We start from the raw sequence: 17,871 nt of genomic DNA, 5'->3' as shown, positions 1-17,871 counted from the left end.
ACGAGCCGACAGCTGACACTCGTTACCTCCGATTGGGAGTCATTGACCAATCACCACTAAACACAAACAAAATGAAACTCACCCAACCCCAACACCACCAAATGAAATACACCCTGGCTCTAACACACAGTCCTGGAGCCAGAGTGTGACAGTCCCCCTAAAAGGCGCGAACTCCGGGCGCACCAGCATACAGTCTAGGGGAGGGTCTGGGTGGGCGTCTGTCCACGGTGGCGGTTCTGCCCCTGGTCGTGGTCCCCATCCCACCTTAGTCACCACCCGCTTCCCTAGCCTCCTCCACATGACCACCCCCAACTAAACCCCACTGTTGGGGCGGCACCGGACTAAGGGGCAGCACCGGACTTAGGGGCAGTCGGACTAAGGGGCAGTACCGGACTAAGGGGCAGTACCAGGCTGAATGGCGGATACTGGCTGGACGGCTCTGGTGGCTCCCGGCGGTCGGCTCTGGTGGATCCCGCGGCTGGACGGCTCTGGCGGATCCCGCGACGGGCGGCTCTGGCGGATCCCGCCGACGGCTCTGGCGGATCCCGGCTGGCGGCTCTGGCGGATCCCCGGCCGGCTCTGGCGGATCCCGGCTGGACGGCACTGGCGGCCCGGCTGGACGGCTCTGGCCGATCCCGCTGGACGGCTCTGGCGGATCCCGGCTGGACGGCTCTGGCGGGTCCCGGCTGGACGGCTCTGGCGGATCCCGGCTGGACGGCTCTGGCGGATCCCGGCTGGGACGGCTCTGGCGGGTCCCGGCTGACGGCACTGGCGGGTCCCGGCTGGACGGCTCTGGCGGATCCCCGGCTGGACGGCTCTGGCGGATCCCCGGCTGGACGGCTCTGGCGGATCCCCGCTGGACGGCTCTGGCGGGTCCCGCTGGACGGCACTGGCGGATCCCGGCGGACGGCTCTGGCGGATCCCGGCTGGACGGCTCTGGCGGATCCCGGCTGGACGGCTCGTCCGGCTGGACGGCTCTGGCGGATCCCGGCTGGCCGGCTCTGGCGGATCCCGGCTGGACGGCTCTGGCGGATCCCCGGCTGACGGCTCTGGCGGATCCCGGCTGGACGCTCTGGCGGATCCCCGCTGGACGGCTCTGGCGGATCCTGGCTGGACGGCTCTGGCGGATCCTGGCTGGACGCGTCTGGCGGATCCTGGCTGGACGGCTCGCGGCTGGCTGACGGATCCTGGCTGGACGGCTCTGGCGGATCCTGGCTGGACGGGTCTGGCGGATCCTGGCTGGACGGCTTTGGCGGACCCTGGCTGACGGCTCGGATCCTGGCTGGACGGCTCTGGCGGATCCTGGCTGGACGGCTCTGGCGGATCCTGGCTGGACGGCTCTGGCGGATCCCGACTGGACGGCTCCTGGCGGATCCTGGCTGGACGGCTCATGGCTGGCTAACGGATCCGGCTGCTCATGGGCTGGCTGACGGATCTGGCTGCTCGCGGCTGGCTGACGGATCTGGCTGCTCGTGGCTGGCTGACGGATCTGGCTGCCTGCATGGCTGGCTGACGGGTCTGGCTGCTCTGGCTGGCTGGCTGACGGATCTGGCTGCTCATGGCTGGCTGACGGATCTGGCTGTCGCTCATGGCTGGCTGACGGATCTCGCTGCTCTGGCTGGCTGACGGATCTGGCTGCTCATGGCTGGTTGACCGATCTGGCTGCTCGCGGCTGGCTGACGGATCTGGCTGCTCGCGGCTGGCTGACGGATCTGGCTGCTCATGGCTGGCTGACGGGTCTGGCTGCTCATGGCTGGCTGATGGTGCTGGCTGGGCGGCTGCGGTGGAGGGACCCCAGCCTCGGATTGCAGTCATCACCTCCAGCAGGGCGGCTCCCATACGCATGAGCCGCTCCTGCCCGCGAACCCGAGCCTCCAGTCCAGCATAGGCTGCGTCGGCTCCTGCTGATTCCATAGCAGGTGTATGATTCTGTCTGGCGGAAGGCTCTAGCGGCGCCGGTCCGGCGGACGGCTCTGAAGGAACAGGCCGGGCTGGGCTGGTGACGCACCCCGTAGGATACGTGCTTGGAGCAGGAACAGGCCGGTCCGCGCACCGGGAACACACACCACTGGCCTTAACCGGGGATCAGGAACGGGCCGGACCGGACTGGTAACACACTTCAGTCTCTCATGCCGTGCGACAACAACTTCCCTCCCTCTGGCCCCAATGGCTCCCGTAATCCGATAGCCTTCTCTCCACATCTCCCTGTGGCAGCCTCCTGCTGCCCAGGCCCAAGCCATGTGCCCCCAAAAAAATTTTTGGGTAGTACTCCCGGGCTTCCAGCCTTGCCTCCGTGCTGCCTCCTCATATCGCCTCCTCTCGGCTTTAGCTGCCTCCAGCTCTTCACGAGGGAGGCGATATTCTCCCGGTTGTGCCCAAGGACCCTTACCATCCAGTATCTCCTCCCATGTCCATGAATCCTTTATGGGTGGATATAAATCCTGTGTAGGTGGATCCTGTTGCCGCTTGACACGCTGCTTGGTCCTGTTTTGGTGGGTTTTTCTGTCACGATCGTCTAAAGGAGCGGACCAATACGCAGCGCGTGGAGTGAACATAATGACTTTATTTCATAAAGCAACCACGAAAAAACAACAAATGACGATAGTGAAGTCCTCTGTAATACTGACAGAAACATGGAACACTGGAACAAAAACCCACAAACAAACAGTGAAACACAACAGTATATATATGGCTCCCAATCAGAGATAACGAGCCGACAGCTGACACTCGTTACCTCCGATTGGGAGTCATTGACCAATCACCACTAAACACAAACAAAATGAAACTCACCCAACCCCAACACCACCAAATGAAATACACCCTGGCTCTAACACACAGTCCTGGAGCCAGAGTGTGACACAATTAAGTCTGCAAAAACACTACAGTGAAAACTATAGTATTTATACCATAGTATACTATAGTCTTTTTTCATGTTGGTCTCCAGAGACATATTTGTCAGATTATTTTGTGATTTACTTCAGCCAGAATAGCTGAGCGTGTTGACATATTGAATCAGTAGGCCTATTTATCTCTTGTTTGTGACTTGCATATCCATACTGTAATGCAAGTAATGTGGTATACAAATAATGTAAAATCCTAAACCATCCAACATAACCATAGCTCATTATTTGAGAGGTGTTAATTTAAGGTTTGCTGCCAGCATTGTGGGCTATGATTGAACACAGTTTCACAGTGGTCCAAAATTCCTGAAGAAAGAGAGAGGAATTCTTAAATGTTTCTGTGAGAGGAACACCCTCTCATAGCAACAGGGAAGTGGTGTATTTACTAAATTAAACAACACACCCAAGTGTATTTTGGTTCATAAGTTGTGTAAGATCATCTCTCTTGGAGTGTTATTTTCGACCAGGAACATGATGTTATCCCCAAAGACTGTGACTCACTTGTTCCTTTTTTATGTTTTTTTCTGAACTCAAAATCTTCCATGTTGTTACTTTTAGGTTCCCTCTGTGTGCCTTTTTATGTTGCTATGAGCTGGACTCATCTCAACGTTTCCAGCTGTCTTGTGTGCATGTCTGACTGTCTTGTAGGACATTCCTTGGCTGCTCTACCAGCTTGATTGTGGTTTTGGAAGAACCCTCAGATCCAGAGGAGGCTGGTGGGACGAGCTATAGAAGGACAGGCATATTGTAATGGCTGGAATGGATTAAATGGAACCGTATCAAACACATGGAAATCAAATGTTTGACTCCGTTCCATTGATTCCATTCCAGCCATTACAATGAGCCTGTCCTCCTATAGCTCCTCCCACCAGCCACCACTGCTTAGTAAAATGTCTCCATTGTAGAAAAAGAAGAAAGGAAAGAAGGGCAGTAAGAAGAAGAAGAAGAAAGAGAAGGATCTGACTGCCGACAGGTCAGTGTCTGATAATAACAAAGAGAAGGATCTGACTGCCGACAGGTCAGTGTCTGATAATAACAAAGAGAAGGCTTTTTCAGTCTGCCATATGGAGCAGATGATTGGTTGGCAGAGGATGTCATGGGGTGACCACCACTCCAATAGGCCTGGTTAATGGTTAGTGCGTTTGTGACCTGCTCCCCGGCCCTCAGTTTAACACCATCTCTCTCTCTCTCTCTCTCTCTCTCTCTCTCTCTCTCTCTCTCTCTCTCTCTCTCTCTCTCTCTCTCTCTCTCTCTCTCTCTCTCTCTCTCTCTCTCTCTCTCTCTCTCTCTCTCTCTCTCTCTCTCTCACCGTTCTCTCTCTCTCTCTCTCTCTCTGATGGCTTTGTTATGGAAGGTTTGGGAATCGCTTCCTTTTAGGTGGTTGTAGAATTTAACGGCTCTTTTCTGGATTTTGATCATTAGCGGGTATCGGCCTAATTCTGCTCTCTCTCTCTCTCTCTCTCTCTCTCTCTCTCTCTCTCTCTCTCTCTCTCTCTCTCTCTCTCTCTCTCTCTCTCTCTCTCTCTCTCTCTCTCTCCCTCTCTCTCTCTAGAACCCTAGAGTCTCTGTATGAAGAGCTGGTGCTGGAAGGCATTTTGATTAGACCCATGAACATCAAGCTCTCTGAGTACATTGGTACAGTACTGACATCTCACACACGCATACATATAAAAGAGATTGACATGTCAGTGACTTAGGTCTGGCTTCAGTCAATTGGATAATGCTTAGTTACAGCTATATGAATGTTGTGTATGTGCTTATGTGTGTGTATGCCAGTGGAGGCTCCTCAGAGGACGAATGGGGAGGACCATCCTCCTCAGTGAATTTCATAAAGATTTTAATTGTAAAACATTAAAAAAGTTATCCTTTTTAGATAAAACTATACTAAATATAATCACATGTCACCAAATAACTGATAAAAACACACTATTTTGCAAAGAAGGTCTACAGTAGTCTCAACAGCACTCTGTATGGTAGCACCATGGTGTAGCCAGAGGACAGCTAGCTTCCGTCCTCCTCTGGGTACATTGACTTCAATACAAAACCTAGGAGGCTCATGGTTCTCACCCCCTTCCATAGACTTACACAGTAATTATGACAACTTCCGGAGGACATCCTCCAGCCTATCAGAGCTCTTGCAGTATGAACTGACATGTTGTCCACCCAATCAAAGGATCAGAGAATTAATCTAGTACTGAAAGCATAAACTACAGCTAGCTAGCACTGCAGTGTATGAAATGTGGTGAGTAGTTGACTCAAAGAGAGAGAAAGACAATAGTTGAACAGTTTTGAACAAATTAATTTCTTCCAAAATGAAGGCGAAGCAAGAGAGAAATAGAGAGATTTCACATTTTTTTTCACTTTCAGTTTCACTAGCAAATGCAGCTAGCTAGTTTAGCCTACTGAAACATCCTGCTCAAACAGAGGGATGCTATGTTAGCTAGCTGGCTATGACTTTCCAACACAGCACTGGAACTCTTTCAAGTCAAGGTAAGCTTTTGGTATTAATCATTTATTGCCACCGGGGCCCGCCGGTGTAACTGCTTACTGACTGTACACTGTAACGTTACTGCATGATTGTAGCGGGTTTACTAACTGGTTAGTTCTATTAGCTATGCTGACTATGACGTTACTTTAGCTAATATGGTGACAACGATGTAGGCTGTTTGTTGAGGTTTGGCTTGGAAATGTTTTTTCGACTGGTCACATACAGCAGATTTGTTGTGCATTGTCCACAAGCGAAGGGAAGAGAAGGAATACAACGTGGCTGTTATGAGAGTGAACTGTATTCATTCCGCCGATTCTGTTGAAAAACATTTATTAAACGGAAGCAAACGGAACAAAACGGGGATAAACATACCTGAATTTGTCTAATAGAAACTCTCGTTTGCAACTGTTGGACTAATGATTACACCCTATATCAAGTCAGTATTGAATGTCACTGTCTGTCACCTCAAATTTGTCTCTCGACCTGTGTGCACCTACGTTGTAAACTTTCATTCATAGGCTAGCTTGTAGCAACCTATGATGGGTTTAGGGAACATTAGAGTATCATGTAGTAGCCTAAACCTATCACTTTTACATTGAACTGGGTGAATGGAATATGAATGACAGTCATCCAATATGCTGTAATAGAAATAAGGCCATGCTTATTTTAAAAAAACGGCCTACCTCATCTTAAACGTCACTGACCGTTACTGGTGTCTGCTTGCTTTGGTGTGTGTGTATATGAAAGGGTGTGTTTGCGCACGAGTGCCTAGCAGGGCCAGCTGGATATCAGACAGGGAGCCTGCCTCATCTCCACAGGGATTTATGACTCAATATCCCACTCTGTGCCTCACTCACTCCGTGCCTCCCGCCCTAGATCTCTCGCTGGGGCCATGTTGCAACAAGAGTCAGGATGACACCACACTCTATCATGTTGAACAGACAGACACACGCGTGCTTGGCTCCCCCAAGGCTCCCCAAAGCCTGTTACTGTTGGTTTTAATTATATCCACATACTGTGCCTTTGATGTTGGGAGGGAGTTTGGAATGATTGAGGCGAAGAGTTCGCCAAAGGGTCACAGAGAAATAATTTAGATGTTGGCGTGTTGTCCAGGATAGAGGCCTAAATACCTCCCCTTATTTCACTTCTAGCTATAGTATAACTAGATGCCTTAGGGGCTCCTGAATTACAGCCAATAAATGTCTTAGTTTCATTAGTACGGGTTTCTGCTGAGTTGATCTATGTTTGATGATATGCATCAGAGAGCAAATTCCATACCTCAAAGAACAAGACTATTGTCTGATGGATGTCTGAGTTCTCTCCCTCCCTCCCTCCCTCCCTCCCTCCCTCCCTCCCTCCTCCCCCCTCTCCCCTCCAGGTGAGTTCAGCTACCTGGGTACGACCCTGCGCCAGGCAGACATTGAGCCCATGCCCTCTCTGTCAGACGTCAGACAGCTCATTGCCCTTTATGGGATCCTGCCTCTGGGTGAGTGAGAGAGAGCCCATCCCATCCACACTCATCATTGTGACTGTGATCACATCACCCCACAACCTGGCCGCGCCAGTCTGATACCACATCACCCCACAACCTGGCCGCGCTAGTCTGATTCATACTTATTGTACTTGCAACACACACACACACACACACACACACACACACACACACACACACACACACACACACTTACATACTATACAGTATAACATTACTCACTAATATCTGGATGTGTGAGCTGGATCAATTATTTATTGCATCCCTCTTCTAAAGCCACCTTCCTTTGATGTCATATGGCCTATGATAACAGTTAGGGTTAATTAATGATGTCTATATGAAAGTCAGTTCAGGACTGCTGTCCTATGAAGCAATTTGACTGAGAGGTACTAGAATTGATGAATTGATCCCGACCACCTCATAATCCACCTCAGTGCCCTGCCCATGTCTCCCTGCTGTGCCAGGATTAAGAGCGGGCACAACAGCTCCCAGAGACAGAAAGGGAAACCCTAGAGTGCCACGGCTGGCATGGCATGAATTTTTCAGAGTAGAGTGTGTGTGATATGTATGAGTGTGTGAGAGGTGTGTGTGTGTGTGGCCTTGTGAACTGTGTGTGACCCTGGCTGCTCTTAACCAGCAGCTTTGATCCTTCAGTCACTCTCTCCTGGCTGTGCCTTTCTGTCACTGTGTCTCTGCCACCACTATGCTAGAGCTGCAGAACACAGGGGTGTCAGGTAACAGTGGTCCAGAACCCAGAATAGAATAGAACAGAACAGTGAAAACAAACAATACCAGAAGAGAGTAGAGTAGAGTAGAGTAGAGTAGAACAGAATAGAACAGAATAGGACAGAATAGAACAGAACAGAACAGATTAGAATATTCCACACCACTGGATAATCTAGAAGCAGCACCTGGGCTGAAGCTAATCCAGGGATCCTAATGGTAATAGGATACAACTCACTGACGTTCACCCCAACCCTGAAGGGACGTGATCTTTCTCCCCAACACGTCTCATGTCACTCGGCGTTAAGAACCACCACCACCACCACCAATACATCACAACCACCACCATCATCACCACCACCACCACCATCACCACCCCCACCAATACATCACCACCACCACCACCACCAATACATCACAACCACCACCATCATCACCACCACCACCACCACCATCACCACCCCCACCAATACATCACCACCACCACCACCACCAATACATCACAACCACCACCATCATCACCACCACCACCACCATCACCACCCCCACCAATACATCACCACCACCACCACCACCACCAATACATCACAACCACCACCATCATCATCATCACCAACACCACCATCACCACCACCACCAACACCACCATCACAACCACTACCACTACCACCACCATCATTACTAACCATCTGCCTTATGTAACCATACCATAACATATCATACTAATTTGTTACATTTAGTCTGAGACCAGGCTGACCATCATCACCACCACTACCACCACCATCACCATCATCACTCACACCATCACATCCCATCACAACCATCATTACCACCACCACCATCACCACTACCACCATCACCACCATCATCACAACCACCATCACCACCATCATCAACACCATCACAACCACCATCACCACCACCTCCTCAACCATCACCATCACAACCACCACCACCATCACCATCACCACCACCTCCTCCACCACCATCATCACCACCACTAACCATCTGTCTTATTTAACCATACCAAACATAACATATCATACTAATTTGTTACATCTAGTCTGAGGCCAGGCTGACCATAATCACCACCACCATCACCTGCTACAGTTTATTTATATCTGCACTGTGTACACACAACACTGCCTAAGCTTCCACCTCTTATTGTGAAATGAATCACAATAGGACATTGTTGGGTTTTGTTGTTCCCAGAACTTTATTCTCATTCTCACCAAGAGTCGGCTCAGTTTCAGCTACTCTATGATGATTCAGTGATTCCTTAGAGACTGGTTTGGTTTTTTGCAATAGTCCTTCTGAAGTATAAGCATTGGATAATGGAATTGACAATAGTTTGAACTATGATATACTGTATAATGGGGTCAGTAGCTCAGTCTGGAGGGAGGCTGGCTAGTTCGTGTCCTTGGTGGAGAGATATCTCTGTGGACTCCCTTTGTTAGCGATTCACAGCCAATTGTCCAGACTGGCTTCTATCTCATTCTCAGTGAAGTGTCTGAGACATTTGGTGTACCACTTGGAGAGATTACACAAGGACTAGATAAAAAGTTTGCACCTGTTATTTTCACAAGAAAGCGACAACATTTGAACTTGATAGCGATCCTTATTTGAACCTGTTTTACATTATTGTTCAAGCTTCTACATTTCATTTTCTATGGAAAAGGACATGTGCACGTGTTGCACTAGTCAGTTGATCGGCTAATCTGTCCCAGATGGGTTAGAGGCAGGAAAGAGATCATCATTAGGCCTTAATGGGAGGAGTAGTCTTCTAATCAGGGCTCGTAGTGTACCTAATGAACTAACACTGTGATCTGATCTAACGGAGAGAGAAGTAACCCAATAAACAGCCTGCAGCATAGAAGGAAAGAGATCAGAGGCCAGAGCCTGTTGCCAGCTATTGTAGTTTTAATGAGTTCCGGTCAGAGCAGCAGGAGTGGGACTTCTTGGCTGGACCTACCCCAGGGACGGGAGGGGATTCCTGGGGACACGGGTTACACGGCTGCACCTGCTCTGGGTCTGTGGGTCTAGAGGTTAATGGAGGGGTGTTGTGAGTGGATGTGTTTGCTCTCACGCTTTGTGTCCTGGCCACTGTCCAGCCTGGACTTTTAATCACGGTTAGTATCAGAGAGCACACAATGCTGCACCCTCAGCCCAGCCTCACCCCAGCCTCAACCCAGCCTCACCCCAGCCTCACCCCAGCCTCAGTCCCAGCCCAGCCTCACCCTCAGCCTCAAGCCAGCCTTACACCAACTTCAGCCCAGACTTAGACCACCCTCACTCCAGCCTTAGCCCAGCCTCACCCTAAGCCCACCCTCAGTCCAACCTAACCCCAGCCTAAACCCAGTCTCAGCCCCAGCCCAGCATCATCCAGCTGGGTAATTAAACTATTGTTCCCTGTGGTAGGAGGTTAACCTGGCTTAATCAGTTAATAACAGTTCAACAGCACTGCTGCTGCTGAGGCCCTCAGAGACCCCACAGGGCTACAAACCTATGGTGACCTTATGGCTCTATTCAAACCACATTGCGGAAGTTCAGCCTTACACTGTGATTGAAATTTAAAGGCAATGTTCCCGCTTTAGCAGAGACTGCATTCACGGTAAACGCTGCATATGTCGTCTCTATCGGAAATTAGTTTTACATTTCTATCGCGGAATCTGTAACGCTTCAGCTTTACAGATTGAATAGAGCCCTTAGTCTCACAGGTTCATGGTTGCTGCTGTGTTGTCCTACTACTAGTGTATTCACAGCTTGGCTCAGTACAGTCTGGAGGTTACATTATACAGTCCTATCCTGGTCCGGCCCGGTTGCCACCCAACCATCACCATTTATATGTTATTATCCTCTCTCTCTTCTCTTCTCTCTCTCTCTCTCTCTCTCTCTCTCTCTCTCTCTCTCTCTCTCTCTCTCTCTCTCTCTCTCTCTCTCTCTCTCTCTCTCTCTCTCTCTCTCTCTCTCTCTCTCTCTCTCTCTCTCTCTCTCTCTCTCTCTCTCTCTCTCTCTCTCTCTCTCTCTCTCTCTCTCTCTCTCAGGTTCCCAGTCTGTCCATCAGAAGGCTCCCCTGATGAAGACTCTGCTGCTGGCTGGTCCTGGGGGCGTAGGGAAGAGGATGCTGGTCCATGCTCTGTGCACTGAGACCGGGGCCAACCTCTTCAACCTGTCCCCCAGAAACCTGGCTGGGAAGTACCCTGGCAGGAGCTGCCTCCAGTACCTACTGCACATGGTCTTCAAGGTTGCTATGTCAGCTTGCTGTTGCTATGTGTTGCTATGTCAGCTTGATGTTGCTATGTCAGCTTGATGTTGATATGTGTTTCTATGTCAGCTTGATGTTGCTATGTGTTGCTATATCAGCGTGATGTTGCTATGTGTTTCTATGTCAGCTTGATGTTGCTCTGTGTTGCTATGTCAGCTTGATGTTCCTATGTGTTTCTATGTCAGCTTGATGTTCCTATGTGTTTCTATGTTAGCTTGATGTTGTTATGTGTTGCTATGTCAGCTTGATGTTGCTAAGTGTTGCTATGTCAGCTTGATGTTGCTATGTGTTTCTATGTCAGCTTGATGTTGCTATGTGTTGCTATGTCAGCTTGATGTTGCTATGTGTTGCTATGTCAGCTTGATGTTGCTATGTGTTGCTATGTCAGCTTGATGTTGCTATGTGTTGCTATGTCAGCTTGATGTTGCTATGTGTTGCTATGTCAGCTTGATTTTGCTCTGTGTTTCTATGTCAGCTTGATTTTGCTCTGTGTTGCTATGTCAGCTTGATTTTGCTCTGTGTTGCTATGTCAGCTTGATGTTGCTATGTGTTGCTATGTCAGCTTGATGTTGCTATGTCAGCTTGATGTTGCTATGTGTTGCTATGTCACCCAGATGATCAACACAGTTGTCTATCGGTCAACACAGTTGTTGTTCACGGTTACACTGTGACATTCTGCACCACTGACTCATCTGAGACATGGGGGGGAGAGAGAGAGACATGGGGGGAGAGAGAGACATGGGGGGAGAGAGAGAGACATGGGGGGGAGAGAGAGACATGGGGGGAGAGAGAGAGACATGGGGGGAGAGAGAGAGACATGGGGGAGAGAGAGAGACATGGGGGGAGAGAGAGAGATTTGTCTTGCTTGGACACCTCTCTATGCAGCTGTCTTGAGAGGCAAACAAACCAGGAGCCCATAGCCACATTGTTCTGAATCTGGCCTGTCAGCACCTAGGTCGGCACCCTCTCTAAGTGCATGTTGAGATCTGAAGCGTGTCCTGACAGCACTTCCTGCTTGCTGAGGCAGTGTTGGTTTCTAAAAGGCTTGTAACATTTGGGTTTGACTGCCTCCCTCACCCCAAGTTGTTTTTGCCAATGCCAGCCATGGAAACACTGCAAGTCCACAATGCAGTATCTCCAAAGGCCTGAATGTGTCATAACTAACGACTTACTAACTCCTCTTCCTCCCCTTTGGGACAAAAGGCAATAATGAGCTCTTTCCACCGCTTTCTGTCCTTGGCCACGTGTTGTGCCTCGTCACACGAGATGTTCATCTTGGCCAGCTCGTCCGTCACCGTTCTGCGCCAGGTAGTTTTAGGCCTCACAGGTCTTCTTCTCCCTGGTAGAGTCCACCTTTTTGGGATGCCATCTTGTTCCTTCTGGAGAACATGGCCAAGCCAACACATTCGTCTGATCTTGATTTGATGGGTGATGCTCTGGCTTTTGGACTTCCTTTAGAGTTTGTGCTTGGTGATGTTATTTGGCCAGAAAATGCAGCAAATTCTTCAGGGGAATCCATTATGGAATGCCTCAATCTTCTTCATGTCCGCTTTGATGACCCGCCTGCATTCAGACCAATACAACAGGATGGACTTTACATTGCTGAATTACAGAGAACATTTTTTATGTACTCTTTGGTCACACTTTATTTGGATAGTCCATCTGTAGATGCTCTACAGATGGTCATACTATCAACAAACTATCTGTTGATAAGCAACTGACTATCTGTTGATAAGCAACTGCTTGCTAAGGTTACGTTAGGATTAGGGTAAGGCTTAGAATAAGGATTAGGGTAAGGTTTATAATAAGGGTTGGGGTAAGGGCTAAGTTTAGGGTTAGGATAAGGGTTATGGTTAGGGCTAGGGTAAGGAGATACTCTGTAGTTTAAATGTTACTGATAGTCTAGTTAATGTACGATTTGTGTGTGGGTGTTATTTTGTTTGTGTGTCTGTGTGACACTGTTACTGATGTTTCTGCTGGTTAGACTGTTTCTTTTGTTGAGGTTACTAATTTGCCCGTATGTGAGAGAGTTGTCAGGGGGAGAGTTGTTTGTACATTGGCGTTAATGTGCGTGGGTGAAATAATAGATGTGACGGTTGCTTCTCTGTGTTGCTTTGTTTTGCTGTGGCAGGTGGCTCGCCAGCTGCAGCCCTCTGTAATATGGATCGGAGATGCAGAGAAAACCTTTTATAAGAAAGTCCCAAAGCCGGAGAAAGAGGTACATTTTCTACACAACAGCAGCATATCTCAATACCAGTGTTAATTTTGTCAACAAAAATGGTGAATGAAATATTCGGCAAACACATATTTTTCAGTGGCAATTGACGAGACTATAACTGACTAAATAGAACCAGATTTTTTTTTTTTTTTATTGTAGTTGACTAAAACGAGACGAGACGAAATTATCTCTGTGACTAAAATCTGGTGGACTGAACAAGAGTTTTTGGAGAGATTGAGAGCTTTTCAGTGAGAAGCACAATGAATATTAGCAGAACAGATGCACAGTGCAGTTGTGTTCAGCAGTGGGAAGGACGCACCACACCCGGCACACACAGTCTAGCCTACATCAGCTGGTGAGCTGCGGGGGAGCAAGCAGACAGGCTCCACTCCGGCTCCGCCTCCGATTATACACATCGCGCAGGCGACTCTGTTGCTTCCTCGTAGCTAGCAAGTCACCACAAGCCTTCTAGTTAGATACCCTTTGCCTGGTTAAGAAACACAAGATGCTTTACAAAATGAAAAACAATAGCAGCATTAAGTTTAATAGTAAAACAACAGTCTAGCTATGTTTTTCTCTCCCTTGAGTATAGAAACGTTTTTTGAATTTGTAGCCTCGCTCAACCCTCACACTTTCCCCACTGCGTTTCATAGCCAGGTTCTGTAGCCAACGTGCTAGCCAAGTCTCCCTCTTTTCCTCCGAGAAAACGGCTCTATTCTAGCCATTACCTTTCAAAGGATATGACTCATATTACCAGCGCTACGTTTCTTTCCTTTCTATCATGCATTGGCAGGCCGTTCTAAAACTAGGCTACTTGCGGACTCGATTGGGACTCGAGGTTAAGTGAATCGACTACGTCACTGGGTGAAATAGTCATTAGCTCCCATTCAAAGTCATTAGTCCTCGTACTACTTCTGGACATCAATGCCTGTGGAATGTTGATAACAATGACATCACAGAGTGACAACACATACTACTTTACCAATACTTTACAGCACTATCTGGTGATTGTGCTTCTCCCTCTCTCTCCCTCTGCGCTTGTGTGTGCCTGAAATGGAAGGGGTCTGAATACTTTCCGAATGCACTGTATGTAATATCTATGTAGGCTGAATGAAGAATTTACATGGCCAGATAATTGTTATATATTCTTATATTTATGTTGGTAGGACAAGGCTATGTCTGTTTAGTCACATGGAAGTCAGTGATTTATGTTTGCTATAGGTTAATGAGGCAATACAAATGTGATGTGATAAAATGAAAGGGCATTTAGTTGACTAAAATGGCCCACTGTTTTTGTCATTTTGACAATAACTAGACTAAATCATTATTCAAATGACAGAAATTTGACTAAGACTTAATTATATTTTAGTCAAAATGACTAAGACTAGACTAAATCTAAAAAACTGTGCCAAAATGAACACTGCTCAATACCAGCCCTCGGCACACTACACTGCACATTTACAAACAGTGTAATCAAGGGACTTGTTTTGACAAAAATGTTTACATAGCAGATTGTCAGGTAACCTTCTACATTATTTTATTGTTTGTGAATTAACTGAAGTGGGACCCACATCCATTGTTGGGTAACATGGGTTATATGAGTTGACAGCTGTGAGCAATTGAAAATGTACAAATGAGTTAGTTTATGCTGCCCTCATGTGGAAAGTCATAACTCTCAACCCCCCCTCTCTCTCTCTCTCTCTCTCTCCCATTCCTCCCTCTCTCTCTCTCTCTCTCTCTCTCTCTCTCTCTCCCACTCCTCCCCCTCTCTCTCTCCATCTCTCTCTCTCTCTCTCTCTCTCCCACCCCCTCTCTCTCTCTCTCTCTCTCCCACTCCTCCCTCTCTCTCTCTCTCTCTCTCTCTCTCTCTCTCCCACTCCTCCCCCTCTCTCTCTCTCTCCTCTTCCTCTCCACTTCCTCTCCATCTCTCCCGCTCAATTTCAATTGAATTTAAGGGCTTTATTGGCATGGGAAACATATGTTTACATTGCCAAAGCAAGTGAAATAGATAATAAACAAAGGTGAAATAAACAATACAAAAAAAAATAACAGTAAACATCACACTCACAAAAGTTCCAAAAGAATAAAGACATTTCAAATGTCATATTATGTATATATACAGTGTTGTAACGATGTCCAAATAGTTAAAGTACAAAAGGGAAAATAAATAAACATAATTATGGGTTGTATTTAAAATGGTGTTTGTTCTTCACTGGTTGCCCTTTTCTTGTGGCAACAGGTCACAAATATTGATGCTGTTTCTCTCTCCTCTCTCTCTCTCTCTCTCTCTCTCTCTCTCTCTCTCTCTCTCTCTCTCTCTCTCTCTCTCTCTCTCTCTCTCTCTCTCTCTGTCCTCTCTCTCTCTCTCTCTCTCTCCCCCCCTCTCTAGATGGAGCCTAAGCGTCTGAAGAAGGACCTAGTAAAGGTGTTGAAGTCCATAAAGCCTGAGGATCGTGTTCTGGTCGTAGGGACGTCCCGGAGGCCCTTTGACGCAGACCTCAAGCCCTTCTGTAAAGTCTATAGGAAGATCATCCTCATCCCCAGACCTGACTACGCCTCCAGACTGGGTGGGTTGTCTATAGTGGTTTATAGTGGTCTATAGTGGCTTATAGTGGCCTATATTGGTTTATAGTGGTCTATAGCAGTCTATAGTGGCCTATAGTGGTTTATAGTGGTTTATAGTAGTCTATAGTGGTCTATAGCTGGGCCAACCTGATGGCTATGGCCAAACAGAATCTGTGGCGGTTTCATTCCCTGAAGCCACCTAGAAATTGATATGAAAAATACTGGTGGAATGAATTCATATGATAGGCCTACCAGTAAACATGCATCTTTTCAAATCGTTTTTTTCTCTTTCATCCACATAAATCCATTCATTTTGTATTCATTGCCCACTTCTGGTTTGAACACGAACCTTTCTATCCCTGTCTGTGCTGTGTCCTCCAGTGCTGTGGAGGGAGCTGCTGCGTGGCGGTGGTGCTCACCTCCCCCCCAGCCTGGACCTGAGCTCCCTGGCCAAGGTGACAGATGGCTACACCCAGGGCCACATCCTGCAGGCTGTGAGGCTGGTTCTGACCCCTCGCAGGCTGGCCCAGCAGACTACCAGATCACTGACCGCTGCAGAGTTCATACCTCCACTGGCCAGACAGGACCCTGTCTACAAGGAGGAGGAGGAGGCATTTAAGGTTTAGTAGAATCAATCAATTAATGAATCAATTAATCACCTTTGATTTGTATAAAGCTTTTTTACATATGCTTATCACCAAAGTGCTCAGTATAGCAACCCGAACGAGCCTTAACTCCCACAGAAATCAGAGGTGACAATTGGCAAGCTCCCTATGTAGGAGGAAGGAAGTGTTTATTTTGCCGTTATAACAGTGCAAATGGTACTCTGTAGCTCAGTTGGTAGAGCATGGCGCTTGAAATGTCAGGATAGTGGGTTTGATTCCCGGGACCACCCATATGTAAAAAATAAATAAAAATACAGGCATGACTGTAAGTGGCTTTGGTTAAATGTGTCTGCTATTTGGCATATTATTATATATAAAAATATATTTTGCCTCTGGTGTGCAGATTGGTCAACATCTATTCTCATCAGATATGAATTCAGTATATAATCAGAATTCAGTACTATCCAATGAACTCCATATATAAATTTGAGTCATGCTCCAACAATCACCACATGAGGGCGCTGTGTTCCTACAGTTAGGAAGGGAATGCCACTGTATAACAGGCTTCATTTTCTCCGACTGTTGATTGATGTGTGTGAATGTGTTGCCAGATGTGGTACAGCAAGACACCGTTGGGTAAGAAGAGGGCACGGGCGGCCAAGGCCATCGAGGAGGAGGGAGAGTTGGGCAAGGACAAAGACAAGCGGGGCAGTGGGAAGAAGAGAGGGAAAGAAGGGAAAAGCAAGAAGAAGAAAAATAAGTAAACGCCAAAGACAAAAGATAGACGTGGTCAACATTGGGGAGGTATACAGATAGGGACTTTCAGGGGAAGTGAATTACATTACTAGTTCTTAGATATGATGGGCGTTACATTTAGTGCCAGTCTATGAATGTAAATATCATGTCAACAGTATAACGGTAACAGTCGATCATGGGTGATCTGAAAAGTCATAGTCAATCGATCAATAATATAATAATACTTTTAGCAAAAATGTTTATTTACAATCTGTAGAAACAATGAGAATAGAAGGGTTCAGAACTTTTGTGAAAGTCACAGTACAGTTGAAATATATATGGCAAATAGAAATCCAATATGGATGGTGTTAAGAGATAGATGGGAGGTGTTGAATGGAGCTGAAGGATGGGACTAATAACAACTAACAACAAGATAACTAATGTAAAGCATACTGTGTCCATTATAAGTATATAGGTTATAGGTTGAGAGCTTTTGTGAAAGTGAACAGTTAGAAAGATATGGCATATAGAAGCAAACCGGATGGACATCATGAACATGATCGGAGAGGTTGAGGGTAGAGGAAGTTCAGGAGTAGAAAACAAACAAAATATAATTATTGTAAGATTGACTGTGTCCATAAAATGTATATAGTATGTATAAACTGGAAGTATAGGCCTAAGCATTGTTGTTCACTAGTTTACTCCAATTAGGGAATGGGTGGTGGGGTTGGAAAGTAATAAAGGGAAATATATTTTTTTAAAGGATATGTATATATATTTATGTACAGTTGAAGTCGGAAGTTTACATAAACTTAGGTTGGAGTCATTAAAACTCGTTTTTCAACCACCACAAATTTCTTGTTAACAAACTATAGTTTTG

At 47.2% G+C, this 17,871-nt stretch overlaps 1 protein-coding gene across 1 annotated transcript in view; it reads left to right on the top strand.

The window, feature by feature from the left end:
* Positions 1 to 17,253, top strand: part of iqca1 (IQ motif containing with AAA domain 1) — a 44,054-nt gene extending 26,801 nt beyond the window's left edge. The window contains exons 12-19 of the mRNA XM_041888885.2: positions 3,827 to 3,873; positions 4,453 to 4,535; positions 6,767 to 6,874; positions 10,648 to 10,847; positions 13,000 to 13,086; positions 15,476 to 15,653; positions 16,033 to 16,271; positions 16,868 to 17,253. Coding sequence (XP_041744819.2) covers positions 3,827 to 3,873; positions 4,453 to 4,535; positions 6,767 to 6,874; positions 10,648 to 10,847; positions 13,000 to 13,086; positions 15,476 to 15,653; positions 16,033 to 16,271; positions 16,868 to 17,020 — 1,095 coding nt within the window. The 3' untranslated portion in view covers positions 17,021 to 17,253. The remainder of the gene's footprint in view (positions 1 to 3,826; positions 3,874 to 4,452; positions 4,536 to 6,766; positions 6,875 to 10,647; positions 10,848 to 12,999; positions 13,087 to 15,475; positions 15,654 to 16,032; positions 16,272 to 16,867) is intronic.
* Positions 17,254 to 17,871: the final 618 nt, after the last annotated feature.

This window comes from Coregonus clupeaformis, chromosome 35 (genome assembly GCF_020615455.1).
Source record: "Coregonus clupeaformis isolate EN_2021a chromosome 35, ASM2061545v1, whole genome shotgun sequence".
NCBI classification, from domain to species: Eukaryota; Metazoa; Chordata; class Actinopteri; order Salmoniformes; family Salmonidae; genus Coregonus; species Coregonus clupeaformis.
This window is presented reverse-complemented; position numbering and strand designations above follow the sequence as displayed.